This window comes from Eimeria tenella, genomic scaffold (assembly GCF_000499545.2).
Source record: "Eimeria tenella Houghton genomic scaffold, Eth_scaff144, whole genome shotgun sequence".
NCBI lineage: Eukaryota > Apicomplexa > Conoidasida > Eucoccidiorida > Eimeriidae > Eimeria > Eimeria tenella.
Window position 1 is genome coordinate 32984 of NW_013541516.1, and position 13804 is coordinate 46787.

General features: G+C 58.0%; 4 protein-coding genes across 4 annotated transcripts in view; 1 reads left to right on the top strand and 3 right to left on the bottom strand.

The window, feature by feature from the left end:
- The window catches only part of ETH_00030360 (uncharacterized protein), a gene marked incomplete at both ends in the record, with an annotated part of 1354 nt that extends 1163 nt beyond the window's left edge, over positions 1-191 (bottom strand). The window contains one exon of the mRNA XM_013373410.1: positions 1-191. This exon is cut by the window's left edge and continues 130 nt beyond it. Coding sequence (XP_013228864.1) covers positions 1-191 — 191 coding nt within the window.
- Positions 192-4332: 4141 nt separating this feature from the next.
- Positions 4333-7614, top strand: ETH_00030365 (KH domain-containing protein, putative; the record flags this gene model as incomplete). Its single annotated transcript, XM_013373411.1, has 3 exons — positions 4333-5835; positions 5996-6345; positions 6528-7614. The coding sequence occupies 3 exons, from the start codon at positions 4333-4335 to the stop codon at positions 7612-7614; spliced, it is 2940 nt and encodes a 979-aa protein (XP_013228865.1).
- A 722-nt stretch (positions 7615-8336) lies between these two features.
- Positions 8337-11701, bottom strand: ETH_00030370 (uncharacterized protein; the record flags this gene model as incomplete). Its single annotated transcript, XM_013373412.1, has 8 exons — positions 8337-8475; positions 8609-9867; positions 10066-10111; positions 10245-10366; positions 10612-10719; positions 10867-10941; positions 11117-11304; positions 11431-11701. The coding sequence occupies 8 exons, from the start codon at positions 11699-11701 to the stop codon at positions 8337-8339; spliced, it is 2208 nt and encodes a 735-aa protein (XP_013228866.1).
- A 1095-nt stretch (positions 11702-12796) lies between these two features.
- Positions 12797-13705, bottom strand: ETH_00030375 (uncharacterized protein; the record flags this gene model as incomplete). The annotated part of the gene is made up of 3 exons (XM_013373413.1): positions 12797-13073; positions 13267-13456; positions 13510-13705. The coding sequence occupies 3 exons, from the start codon at positions 13703-13705 to the stop codon at positions 12797-12799; spliced, it is 663 nt and encodes a 220-aa protein (XP_013228867.1).
- Between the last annotated feature and the right edge of the window lie 99 nt (positions 13706-13804).

Sequence of the window (13804 nt, forward strand, 5' to 3'; positions counted from 1 at the left end):
GGAGGCGGAATAAACTGATCTGCATGCAACTGAGGGCCATTAGAGTCTGCAGAGAAGTTCCCAATTGGCGTGGGGGCCTCGGAAAGGGCCTGGAGGCCCGGGGCGTCGCTGGCGTAGAAGTCGTCCACGGCTGCGGCGCTGAGCGCCGGCTCGCCGCCGCCGACAGGCTCCAGCATCATCTCCAAACGCATGCAAAACTCTTCCAAATCCCAAAAACAATGAACTGCGGTCGCGCCACGGCCTCTTCGCGCGCGCTTCTCCAGCTTTCCGCCAGCAGCAGCAGGCCGGATGTGCAAACTCACTGCGCCACGTGTGCCCGCGCTTCCGCTCAAGTGCCCACTCACAGCTCAGCCTCTCCTTTATTTCCTTTTATTCAGAAAAGACGCAATCAAAAGAGCTCAGGCTAGACGCGAAGCGAACAAGAACGCCGCGCGGGACCCAGAGCTGCGCGGCTGCCGCCGTCCCGCCGGTCAGTCAGTCAAGCACACCCAGCGGGTGTCTGCTCTCTTTCTGGCGCCAAAATGCTGTCCTTTTCTCCTCAAATTTAGCCTAGTCTGGCGCTTCACTACGTGCAGCTATTATTTCTTGGAAAAGAACACTTCAACGTCCCTGCGCCCGCGTTTTCCCGCAGAGTTGCCGCAGCGCAGAAGCTAAGTTGCCAACAGCGCAGCGAGCTGTCTGCCGCCGTCGCTTGCGGTGCATCTTCGCCTCTTTCAGGACTAAAAAAAAGTATTTCGTGATTAAGTACGACTTGGCTGCTATTGGACCAGCTTCTGTTTTCCCCGGTAGCCTTTAGAAGCAGCTTCAGCCTCAGGAACACCCCGGCACGGAAACCTGCGCTTTCCAAGTGACCCCCGGGCGACACACAGCAGCTTCCCTGCTTCAAAACGCCACAAAAGTGGCTGCTTACGAATAATAGACACTCTCGAGCTGCCGTTAGAGTGCTGCCGCGGGCGGCCACAGCCAAACTAGTCGCTTTCCGCTGTGTTGCACCTGCTGCAGCGCAGCTGCATAAGCTGCCAAGGAACTCTTTGTTGCAGTGCAGCTTAGCCCGGTAGCCTCTGCAACATTTGCTTCTTGCAACAAGCGACGCTCTAGCGGCGTCTAGCCCCCCGAAAGAACCATTTGGGGGCAGTCGCTAAGCTCTCACTCGGGCCTTCTGCTTCTCTTATGCCCCTAAAACTTCTCCCAGGTGCCTTCCCCGGCACTTAATTGTCTCAGTGCAGAAAGCTACACTTTCCCGACGAGCTTTAGATGCCACAGGAGCAGCCCAGCTCAACCCCCAGAGCCAGCTTTCCTGGGGGAGCGGCTGACTACTAAAGACAGGCTAGCGAGGCACTACTGAGTCTTGCCGATCCCAAAGCTCCGAGCTACAGGCTGCGGAGCTCTTACTGCTTCATTTTTGAATCATTTTTGCTTCTCTAGAGAGCTTTTGGCTAGCCAGCTAGCTGCAGCTGGCGCCGTGCGATCCCCAGTTCGCCGGCTCGCGGACTGAGGGCTGCGAAGCCCACTTATTGTCGCGGTTTCTTTAAAAATGAATATCGTTTGGCTGAAATGCTCTTCTGTCTGCAAAAGACAGCATTTATTTGCGAAGTTTGGGTGCAAACGCAGGCCAAAAGTGCCCCTGGAATGCAGCAGTGGCCTTCCGGGGCTGTTAAACAGTGAGCTGTTCAAGATTAGAAAGTTGAATTCTGAGCAACTTGAGAGTATTGAACATATTTAAATCGCTGGCGGACAGTCTGCGGAGGAGCCGCAGCACCCTTTAAATGATTTTTTTGAGATTACGTTTCTCAAAATTTCTCCCTAGCGCAAGTTGCTGCCTTACTCTGGGCTTCTTGAGTGCTGCCGTTGCTGCTCATGGGGCCTCCACGCAGCGCTGCCACTCGCAAAGCGGCAGACATAAGTGCTTCCATGAAGGCTCTTAGCATAAAAGGCTTTGCTGTCCTCAGGGGGGCTGCATTCCCCCCGAAACTGTTTGTCTAGGACTCGTTCTCTGGGGCCTAAGATGCTTTCTAGCTGTGTACTATTAGGCTCTTTGCAAGTGCACCTTTTGGGCCAAGCAGCCGCACTTGGGGCCGGAAATTACTTCCAAACGGAAGCATTAGCAAGGGATACTGATCGTAAGTAGACATGAAGCCGCATAAGCGGCGCAGAAACCAGAAATGCATGCCTGGGTAAGGATAAAGAGTTCAGATTGCAAGCTTCAATTCCTTCAGTAGGTTAAACGGTAGAGTCTTTTACGCAATGTGCTAGCTGGGGTTTGGTGAGCGCCGTAGGCTTTGAAGAAAACTCTCTTTAAAGAGAAGAAGGACTCTACTTGAAGAGAGCAGATTCTCGGAAGCTGCAAGATCGTCTGCTGCCTCTTCAGAAGCCCACTGCGAGCTTCTGTTAGCGGCAGCAAACTAAATATGTATGCATTGTATACGTATATATGTATTAATACAACTACATATATATATGTATATATATGTATATATTGTATGCCTGTATGTGCATTTAGACGCGTTTGTGCATAGATATATACTTAAATATGTACGTATATTTACCCCGCCGTCCCCTCACGTGGTTGTGAATGCTCTTGAACCAGCAAAGTCTATGCTGCTGACAAGAGAGGTATCCTGCAATGGCATTTACTTCAAAAGCCCCTCTACAGAAATGCTATCTCATGCATGCTGCGGTGCATTTGAGTCAGAAGAATCACCACGCAGATGACTAGCCGCCAGCGAGCTTGACAGGGAAAATGTTTACAGGAATTTCTTTCAAACCCAAAGTGCTTTGAAGCCCTGAGCTCTTTGTCTATTTGCTGCATCAAGAAAGAGAGCCTTCACTTATCCTGTTTGTTCAGATCTTTCGCCTTTCCGCGCAAAGCCACCTGCACAGCGATTCACTGGAAGCACTAGAGCCTGTCCTCTGTGAGCAACAGCAGCTGCTTTACTGCGCCAAATGCCGCATATCATGAAATACTAATAAGTCCCAGCGCCTCTACGGCGGCAGTGCTGCGCGTGAACAGAGAGAGGCCATTGTGGACGGCAGTTCTGAATTGCGGGGAAGTTCGGCGAGAAGTGCAGTCCAGTCTAGTCGCGAGGCCTTTAAGGCTACAGCGGGAAGTATGAACGAAGGAAACTAAAAGTCCTTGTGAACTAAAGCTATCGTGGGGGTCTGCGGCGCTCTCCAGTGGGCGTTATTGCCTGATCTGCCAAAGTTCAAACCCTGGAAGTGAGGGCTGACTCGAGCCTGGGAGATGGCGAGGTTAATTTAGAACAGACACATATTTTTAATGTTTGCCACATCGTCAGGCGTCAACTGATTCGCAATTTGCAAACAAATGCAGCAGGTGCTACCTCCGCCATCCTCTCCAGCTTATCAAACAGCAAGCTCATCCACCAACAACATATGCAGCAAGCCAAGCCTGCTGCTGCCCTGCAGAGTGCAGGCTCTTTATTGTAGCAACAGGAAAGCAAAGTTTCGGCACGAACAGACGGCAAAGAAGCGCCGAGGCAGCGAGCAGCCCGAGCAGCACACCTCGGACCCACAGTGAGAAAGCAGTGTCTGAATTGGAGCTAAGACCGAACACATGACTCGACTAAACCGCCAAAACTGTGCTGCATTCGCAGGAAACCGCATAAGCCCAGTGGCGCAAACTGCAGATTCAAAGTCTGCAGCGCTGCGGCCCTGAGGACACGGCTGCCGTTCTGGGGCGAGCCTGGGAAATAAGGGGCGGCGGGGTGTGAGGGCCTCTGCAGGGCTGGGGAAGATGGCTATGCTGAATTTCAGAATCTTATTAGAGAAGCAGCACTTCCGAGGAGGAAAGACGGAATTGCCGGCGTTTGGGGCGCAGGGGAGCAAAACCACAGGGAATCCTACGCAAAGTTAGGTTCAAAAGGCGAGTTTACGTTTCAGTTTACCTTACAAAAGCACCACTTGGACTGAAATCAACAATTCGAGGTGGCGCCGCTGCGCAGCATCCCACGGGTAATCAGCGACGCCCGCTGCAGACGCGCGCAGGACACCCACAGGGGGTTGCGTGGCGCGAAGGAGCGGCGGATTCTTATAATCTCGTTGGGGAAATAGAGGCAATTAAATATTGGTTGTGTGTGGCACTTGGTGGATGAGACGGGATAAAGCTGCTGTGTGGGGCGGAAGGTGATAGGGGACAGACGGCTGCTGCAGCAATTGCTGCGCGCACTGTTCTGGCATCTCACGGCGTAACCGCGTAGATAGGGCGGCTGCCGACTCCGTCGGTTTTTCGAATATATCTGAATTGTTTTTCTCCTTGCATTCGGAGCATATCCCACAACCGTTCGAAAGCGTTGGCCGGCGCAAGACACCAGAATGGCTCGCAAGAAGAGGACTGACGAAGAGGCGGCTGCCGGCGCCGCGCCGGCTGCCAGCACGGGCGGAGCGGCGGGGCACGGCGCCCCCAAAACCAGTGACGCTGGCCAAAGCAACAACAGTAAAGCGGGCGCAGGAGGAGGGCAGGGGCGGCAGAACAGGAAGGGAGGGGAGGCAGCGTCTCGGCCGGGCGGCGCAGCGCCCTCGTCTGCAGCCACCGAGGGCGACCGCAGCGCCGCTGCGCGAGCTTCCTCCCCGAAAGCTGGCTGCGGCGCTTCAAAGGAAGTTTCAAGAGAGGCGGAAGCCGCCTCGGGGAACGCGGAGAGCTCCCCGGGCTCCGCCGCGGTGGCACGCCGCGAGATCGACATGACGGGCCTGTCGGCGAGCCAGAAGAAGAACTTAAAGAAGAAGCTGCGCAAGCAGGAGCAGAAGCAGCAGGCCGCGGAGCTCAGCAACGCGCTGCGGGTGGGCGCGGGGGCGGCCACTCTGGCCAGCCGGCTGAACGGAATGGCCCAGCAGTGGGCGAAGCGGGTGGCGGAGCTGGAGGCCAGCAGCGCGAAGGTGGACACGGGGGCGGGCGTGAAGCAAGTATACGAAGCTGTGGAGCTGCTGCAGAAGGAAATGCAAGAAACGCTCGACGAGGAGGTGGGGCGGGCCAAGAAGCCCATCAACAAGCGCGCCACGGTGCAGCAGGTGCAGGAGAAGATCCGGGAGGCGGAGCTGACGATCCAGAAGCAGCAAAAGGAGCAGCAAAAAGCTGCAGCAATGCAGTCGAAGGCCAAGGGCGAGGCGGGGGCCGCGGAGGGCGGCGCAGCCACGGCTTTGCAAATGGAGGAAGCCATGCGTTACCTGTTCCACCTGAAGGAGCAGCTGGTGCTGACGCAGCAGCAGAGCGACTTGCGCGAATTCCAGCAGCAAATTGCAGAACTAAAAGCTTCGCTGGACCAAATTGCGAAGCAGACCCAAAGAGCAGCGCAGCAAGCCGCCAGCGCCTCCGACACCCGCCGCGCGCAGCAGCGCGAGGGGCTGCTGCGGCGGCGCCTCCGCGAAGTCGGCGCTGCGATCCCCGAGCAAAGCGGGGCCCCCCTGGCTTCCGTGGGGGTTTCCTTGCCCCCCGAGGCGAGCTACATCTTGCTGACTCCGCAGGGGCAGCCTTCGCTGCTGCTGCGCAAGGTGGAGCGCAAGTTCGGGGTGCTGGCTGAGAAGAAGAGCGCGGGCGACCGCGGGGTGGCCCTCAGCCTCCTCAGCTACTCCCCCGACGCCTGCGAGAAGTGCGCAGCCTTCCTCAGCGCATGCAACTTCCCCCAAGTGCCCCTCGGACTCGCCACGGCCCCCAACTGCCTCTCCCTCGAGGGCCAGAGCATCGGCGCCTTCATCGGCACTGGCGGATCCAACCTCCGCAGGCTCGAGGCGGAGCTCGACGTCCTGCTCTGGCTCGAGGACAAGTGGATCACTGTCCTTGGCCACGAGGCTGCGGTCAAGAAGGCCATTCCCCACATCAAGGTGAGCGCGGCGCCCAGCAGCAGCAGCCGCGGCTGCAGCAGCGGGAGCTGCGGTTTGCTGCTGATCCTGTTGAGTTTCGAGTTGCTCGAAAGGGTTTCTTCGGGGAAAGGGCTTCTTATGGGGCTGCGGGGCTGCTGCAGTGGTGCTGCTGCTGCTGCAGGAGTCGCGCTCGCCGCCTTCGGCGAGCGACGCGTCGCTGTCGGTGCTCAAGTGCGAATTCGAAGCCGAAGTGGTCCGGGCCATGGCCCAGGGCAGCGCCAAAACTAGAGAAAAGCTGCAGCAACTCGAAAGCAGCTTCGGAGTCACCATTTTGGTGCGGCCTCCGCGCCGCGGCGACCCCAGCAAAGTGGCCGAGGTGGCCGTCCGCAGCGCCGACTTGGAGGCCTGCAAGAAGGCGTGCGCAGAGCTCGAGAATGCCTTCAAAGGATTCAGTGCGAAGCCTGTGGAGTGCGACAGACTCAAGGCCAACAGGATTCTCCGGGGGGCGGCCGTCGACTTCTCCAGCATTCCGTAAGCTGCTGCGGCGCGTGCTGCTGGGGCGGGGGTTAGGGTTTAGGGTTTAGGGTTTCGGGTGTTGCGCGGCGCAGCGGGTGGAGGCGGCGCCTCCGAGCGGCTCTTAACGCAAAGGCTTTTGAAGCGTTTTTCAGCGCATGCAGATGAGTGGGTGGGGCTTTTGTGCTGCTGCGCTGCAGCGGACACGAGCTGATCTCGCTGCTGCGCTGCGACGACGGAGTTCTGCTGGTGGGGCCGTCGGAGGCGCTGGCGGCTGCGGCGGAGGCGCTGGGCACTGCCATCGACCAGCTGGCCCGCACGACGGAGGCCGTGGAGATCAAGGCGACGCAGCTGCGCATTCTTGACCGCACGAAGAGGCAAGAAATTGAGAGCCTGAGCGGCGCCTCGTGCAGGCCGCCGCTGCACGAGGGGGAGAAGGTGACCCTGACCTTCAGCGGGCACCCCGACGCCGTGCAGAAGGCCATAGAGCTGGTGCATCAAACTCTGGAGGAACAGAAAGAAGAGGAACTCGAGCTTTCGCTCGCAGCCGCCCTCCTGTTCCTCGTCGACAAGAGCCACCGCGCGCTGGAGGATGACCACGGCCTCCGCATCCGAGTGGACGTGCCCAGGAAGTGCCTCATTGTCCGCGGCGGCGCGGGGGGCCTGGACGCCGTTGCAGATGCCATCAAGAGGGTGGAGGAGGAGGTCTCGCGCAGCGGCAAGATCGCGGCCACTCTGGACGTGCCGCGCGAGGCAGTGCCGCTCATTCTGGGCCGCCAGGGTGTCAACGTGCGGCGGCTGCAGAGCGAGTGCAACTTGGACAACATTGTGATTGACGGCCGCCCGCAGGCGGTGTACTTGCTGGGCTCGCAAGACGCAGTGCAGCAGGCCACGACGATGGTGCAGGAGATCGTGGCGAACAGCGCGGGCTCGCGCGCCCAAAACGGAGTCGAAGGAACCGACAGGCGCCCGAGAATGGGCGGCCGAGGCGGCGGCCGGGGCGGGCGAAATGAAGCGCCAGGCCGCGGGGAAGAGGCTGCTGCTGCCCGCAAGAAAGCGGGGGGCGGCCGCCCCGCAGCCCCCGCGAAACCCTACAATGCAAATGTTGACGACGAGACTGCCTTCCCTTCCCTGGGCGTTTGCACAGCCCGCCCGGGGGGCCGCTGGCAGAAGAAGTCGCCCGCTGCTGAGGGCGAAGCCCACGCAGCCACTGAAGCGCCTGCGCAGGCGACAAGTGACGCCCAAGCAGAGCCCGAGTTTGCAGGGGCCGACGAGGCTGCCAACTAGTTAGCCTCGGAGTTGGAGCGTGGAGGAAATCGCATTCTCATCCTTTAAAAGTCGCGATTTAGGAGTTGTCTGTCTATCTGCGTGGCATAAGATGGCAAAAGGACGTTTGACGGCAAGTTTTGGACCCATGTTATGGGGGCTTTCGGGCCTTGGTGCTTCCGCATGGGCATGCCGTTCTGTGCCCGGAAAGCACCTTGCTGCAGATAAAGCCCGTGGCCCCCAGCTTGGCCGCGTTTTGTTTCTAGCTAGCGCATCTTCTGGCTTACGGGCTTTGAGGGCTTGTCGACCCGAGATTCCACCTGAGGGATGGCCACAGCGCGTGCTGGCCGTCGCTCCCCAGGTGGCCGCTCAGGCGACGGGAAAGCGAATTTATTGTATCGCACCCACAAGAGAACAGTAGAGCCCTCAGGAGTGGCGGCACTGGGTCGGCGATCACAGATCGCTGTCGCCGGTTTTACCGTGCCGACCGCCGAAACGCTAAAACTTAGCCCGTTTGCGGTGATACGACGAGGCCGATTAAATCAATGACTAGGCTAGTTTACGCAGGAATTGTGGCTATTCTGATTGACAACCCTTTCAGCCGAAGGCAGCGTAACAACTGTGCGACACTTGAATTTGTTGCCATACAAACAGTTGGAGCGTTCGTAGCAACTGTGCCGGCTTGTCGCCCTACAGCGGAAAAATTCTATGCAGATGAAGTTGTCAGGTGCTCGATGTAGTGATCAAGTGTTACGTATCTTCTTCGCCGCCTTGAACAAACTATGTGGCTTCTGGGCGTGCCAAGAAACTTCTCCGCTGCCACTGGGCGACTCGAAAGAGTACCACACCGCCGGTTGGGCGGCCATTGCTGTGCTGGTGTTCCTGAGGCACATAAAGAGTCACAGGAGTAAGCAATACAGGCATTTCCCGGAAAATCGAAGTGGCAGCTAAGCAGTACTCGACGGATTCTCTGGGAAGGTCCGGAGTTGTACAGCGGCGAAGTTCGCCGGCCTACCAGAGACTTAGGCAGCCCAGAGGTGAGCAGCAAGTGTCGTTTTTTGTATTCAAAACAACCCGCAGCTTCTCTCCAAGAGAGGTGGCCCTGTGTGGCTGCTGCTGCTTCCCATGCGTCGCGGAGGTCGTTGAATGGCCTCCGTCTTTGGCTATATCCGCCGTTCTAGGCGTTTTCATGCTCTGGACTTCTGCGCAAGATCTACTAGTGACCTCCGCGTCGAATCCCGCGGCTCGTTCAATGAATTTACCCGATCTCTCCCGTTGCAGCTTCGAGAGGATGTTCTTTGTGTAGCTGCTCAGTGACAAGACCAGTTCACTAAAAATCGTGTTCCGCTCCTGCAGCATTGCTATTTGGTCCTCTGCAGAGTTGATGGACTCCGTGAGCCGAAGCACCGTGTCACGAGCATCTTTCTGTGCCTGTTCTGCTTTTCTTTGAGACCCTTCTAAGGCCCCCTTGAGCTCCGCAGCTTCCCTCTGGACCGCCTCCAGCTGTTTTCTGACGCTGCTCATCTCGCCCAGTGTCTGTAGTCGTTCACCCAGCAGTTGGCGGCGGCCTTTAAATGAATCTTCAACTTCTGCAGTCAACGCACTCAGCTTCTCTTCGGCCAGCATGAGCAGCTGGTTCCCGTGGGCCATTTTCGACTGCCACTGGCTCTCCTCCTTGATCCTGAGTATTCGGATTTCCTCCAGCTCAAACAAAGCCCTTTCCATTGCCTCTGACTTGGCTTGCAGCCACTGAGGGAGGCCATCGACAAGGTTTGCTGCGTCTTCCTTGCTGCCCGCTACTCTCGCCCCCGACTCTGCCGTTGGCTCCGGCGCGCTCTTCGTCGGAGGCGACAAAGAGCCTCGCAAGCTGCTGCGCCGGGCTGAAGGCACAGGCGTGGGCTGTTCCTGTGAAGTGTTGGCGGCAGTGGACGGCAGTTTCATTCCCAAGTCCTGCGCGAGCGTGGTGACTGACGGCGCTCTCGTCGACATGGAAAACGGGGAAAGCTTGCCGAAAATGCTGCTGCGCATGCGTCCTCGAGGCGTTTCCATTGCTAGAGCTGCCCCTATTTGGGCATCCAGTGGCATGGCTTCGGGAGAGGACCGGCTGGAAGCTGCCACTGGACTATGAATGGACTCCGGGCGGCGCGGCGCTACTGAGAGTTTCCGCTGCACCGGCGATCGGGGGCTGTCGTTTGCAGTGAAGTTCTTGATGGCTTTCTTCAATTGACTTATCATTGCTTCCTTCTCAGAGGCATCACTGCGCAAGCGGTTTACCTAAAAACAAAACGAAACCACCTACTCAGGCGATATGAGTTGCGTGCCGAGGGAGCTGCTAGAGTGAACAGCCCTCCCTCTCTTTGATTTGAGTTACTGTAATGTTTCGTGCAGATTTTGCTGCATCGACACTGCTGCTGAGAAACGAAAATGGCCATCACAGTTCCGCAGCAAAAGCAGAAAACAGAGACGCCTTACCTCTCTCTGCAAGTCTTCATTTTCCTGCCGAAGCCACTCGTTGCTTCTGCGCAGCCGGAGATATACACACTCTTAAGTATTACATGGCACTTCACAGTAGTAAACCCAGTAGAAGCAAGTTCAACAGTGCCAGAGCAATTAAATGCAAATAAGTGTTCCACTGCCTGAAAAAAACTCACGAGGCTCTCTTGAACGGCATGTCCGGCTTATCTTGCGTTTCACGAACTGCTGACTGAGTTACGCTGCTCCCTTCCATTTTCCCCACGCGAACTAGCAAGTTATTCAGCTTTACCTTCAGCATCTGCAGTTCATCAGCGGCACAAAAGCCACAGCAAGAGCTTTTCAACAAGTTCAGCAAACCGGAGACTCCTCAAGATCTCTATTCCGTGTAACACGCCCACCGAAACATCTGGCATCTACCATTATTCTATTTCTATCTTTGAGTGGAGCCAGTGCTACACAAACGCTCTAAATCCGTGAAGTTCCTGCCGCGGCCACTCTCCAAGCCCTGCCAGCCAGCGTGCAGTTTCCTAGCGCAGCACGCACCTCATTTTCTCCTTGATATATGTCCAAGCTCTTCGAAACGCGCCTTTGTTCGCGCAGTTGAGCGTCTTTGGCTCGGAGCTCGAGCTGCAAGTCTTCAAATTCCTCCATCTGCAGCGCAGCAACGGAATTCGGGGGCCCTTGCAGCACTATGCCCCTACCCACGGTGTCCGTTTCATGAACTGCCCCCAACAAATGCTTAGAATGTAACTCTCAGTGGCGAGAAGACCCTATATTCCTAGCTCAGAAGCAACGAACCTGTTCATTGTGGCGTTGCCGTTGCTGCTCCACCCTTTCAGACAAAAGTTCATTGTTTTTGCGGAGCTGTGTGACCTGCCCAGACAAACAGCACGAGACACACGCAAGCCTTCGCTGCGTGATACCAGTGTGGTATCACGAAGGAGTCTTCAATATATTCGGAAATGCATTTGCATTTCCGGAAATATTCAAGAGTCCTTCAGAACTCGACTTTCCCAGCCAGCCACATAGAACTCAGTGAGCACATTACCTCTTTGATGAGTACTTGCATCTTTGGAGCGATTTCAGTGGAGACAATTCTGTATATGTTCCGAATAAGTGTCAGAAAGGAAATTGTTGCCTCTGGCGTCTCTTCTGGACAGGACTGAGACACCGAGCTCGGAATTCGCCGGGTGAGGGAGTCTCGAAGCTCCCAAGAAAGTCTGCTGCGTGTTGCTCCTGCAGCGCATCACCGCCACACTGAGAAGCTCTTGAAAGCTATTTCTAGCTGCATTTATGAGAGTTTGCACTTTGGTTTTTTCTTCTTTGTAAGTGTGGCGCTTGTGGGCTGGTCTGAACGCCCACCCATGCAGGTTTCGTGAGAAACCGGGGAACTGATTTCGGCACTCCCCAGGGGAATGTCCGGCCAGCTTCCTTGGTAAGCATGAGCTTTGCTGTGGAGGGCCTGCAGGTCTCTGTCGAATTCCTTGAGGTGCTCTTCCACTTCCGCCAGCATGGCCTGTGCAACTTCGCGGCCCTTGCTCTTCGAGCTCGAGCCTTCGCTCTCCTGCACAGAGTCCAGCGAGCTCACTGGGGCGAAGTCGCTGAAAGACATGCTTTTGGAGGAGCCCGGCATTCTGGGAGGCAGCAAAAACAGTCATGTGCAGCTCGGGGGGACTCCTGGCTCTGCAAGGAAAGAGCAGCAAGCAGCAAAGCCCCGCAGCCCCGGAAGACAGCTGTAGGCGTCGCTTGCCGCTGCAGCGGCAAACGAGCGGGCAAAGCGCAGCGGCGCTTTTGCTGCTGCAGTTCTCGAGACAGCTGCGAGCTGCAGCCGCGCCTGCAGCAAGAGCTCGAAGCTGCTGACTCTCCTTAAGGCTTTGCAGAACTGTGAACTGCTGGCCTTGACCCGCGAAGTTGTCCACGCCAAAGACAGCCTCGCCGGGCGAAGCCCTACAGGTTCTGAGTGCCGCAGGAAACCCGCAGGAAAAGGCGTTTCCCGCTGCTGCAGAGAACCCTTTTGCAGAATAAAGAGCCCCTAGCTAGGGTTTTGCCTCCTAATTGCCCGCGAAGAGGGGAATGCAGCTTTTCTGGACAGGCCTGGGTGAGTGAAAAGTTCGAGTCACTCGGACCGCTGCTCTGTGGGCAAGCAGCGCGGGCTCGACGCTAGGAAGCAGCATTGAGTTGCGCAAAAAAGCATTTATTGAAAACAAATTCAAGTTTGCAACATTTGCTAAAGGACGCGGAGCGCGGCCGTTCAAGATCGGCGACGCCAGCGGCGTGAACATCTGCACGTGCCACTGGCTCCCGCGCTGCGTGGAAACTCGGCGAAGGCGGCGTCTTCTGGAAATTAAAGTTGCAATAAAAGAAACAAATGGAGTTTTGGTGCAGAAAAAGAGCTTTTTGGCTCCCCTTGCGCCGCGGAACCCGCAGAAGTGGGGCCTAGCGTTCAACTGCGAAGCCGTCAAACACTGCGGAGCCTCGGGCCACCGTGAGGCCGAAGCGGCCGCTGTCTGGGGGCCCCTAACTGGCCTTTCTGCAGCCAAGACTCTGCAGACTGTTACCTGGGGAAGGGACTGGAAGGGAAAGGACGAGCTGGCCGTCCACGAGCACTTCCACGGGCCCGGCCTCCCCGGGGTCATGCTGCAGGCGCTCAGCGGACCAGTGGACCAGTGACCAGTGGACCACTGGGCAGCGGGGCCTACCACGGCGAGTTCGTGGCGAACGGCAGGGTTCACGTAGAAGACCGGGGCCTCCGCAAGGGTCCACTGCTGGCCGCCCCGCGTGGCCGCCAGGCTGGCCACCTGCAGAGTTGCTTAAGTCCCCTCGGAGGCCCCGGCAAAAGCCCTTTACCTTTTTTTCCGAGTCCAGCGTTGCAGCGAGGAAGTCCTGCTGGCCCTTGGCCCTGAAGACGAGGCCGGCGGCGGAGCCGCTGGCGAGTCGCACGAAGGCCCGGAGCTGCGCGGCGCTGCACTGGTGGCGCTGCAGCAGCAAAGTCAGCTGCTGCTGCACTGCAGCAGCACGTTGCAGCAGCTTCTGCGGGGTGCAGCGCGAGCGGCCTACGGGGCGTCAGGCTCTTCGGGGCCAGCCGCTGCAGCCCCAGCTCCGCCAAGTTCCGCCACTGTCCCGGGCTTTCCCAGTCTGCTTCCACGGGGCTGCTGCTGCAGCAGCTGCAGCAGCTGCGGCTGGCCAGGGGGCCCTTACCTTCCAAAGACATGGCCGGGTTGCTGTAGGCTTCGCAGAGGGGCCCCACGCCCGCCACGGGCCTGTGCGAGGGGGGGGGCCCCCGCGCCTGCTGCTGCTTCCCGGCCTTGTCCACGGCCAAGCCGCTGACCACGCGCTCTCCCTCGCCGGCTGCTGCCTCCCCCGCGGGCTCCACGCGGAACAGCTCGTTCTGCCCAGTGGTTAACCAGTGGTCCAGCCCTGCATGCGTGCGCGGCGGCCCACCTCTGCGGCGTGCAGGCCCCTGAACCTCTCCTGCTGCGGCTCCACCTCCACCACCGGGGCCTCCGACTCCGGGTAAAACGGCGCCGCCTTCCGCGCCTTCGTGTACTCGAAGTCCCGCGTAGAAGAGGGGACCGGGTCGACGCTTTGGTCGTCGAAGTTCTGGGGCGGATCGCTCGTGATCGCCCGCAGCCGGCAGCTCGCGCGCGCTTACCGCTATCCAGGGGAGCTGCAGCCGCCGGTCTCGCGGCCCCTTTCGAACGACTTTGCAGAAGTTTCAACAAGTTTTCGCTTTCCG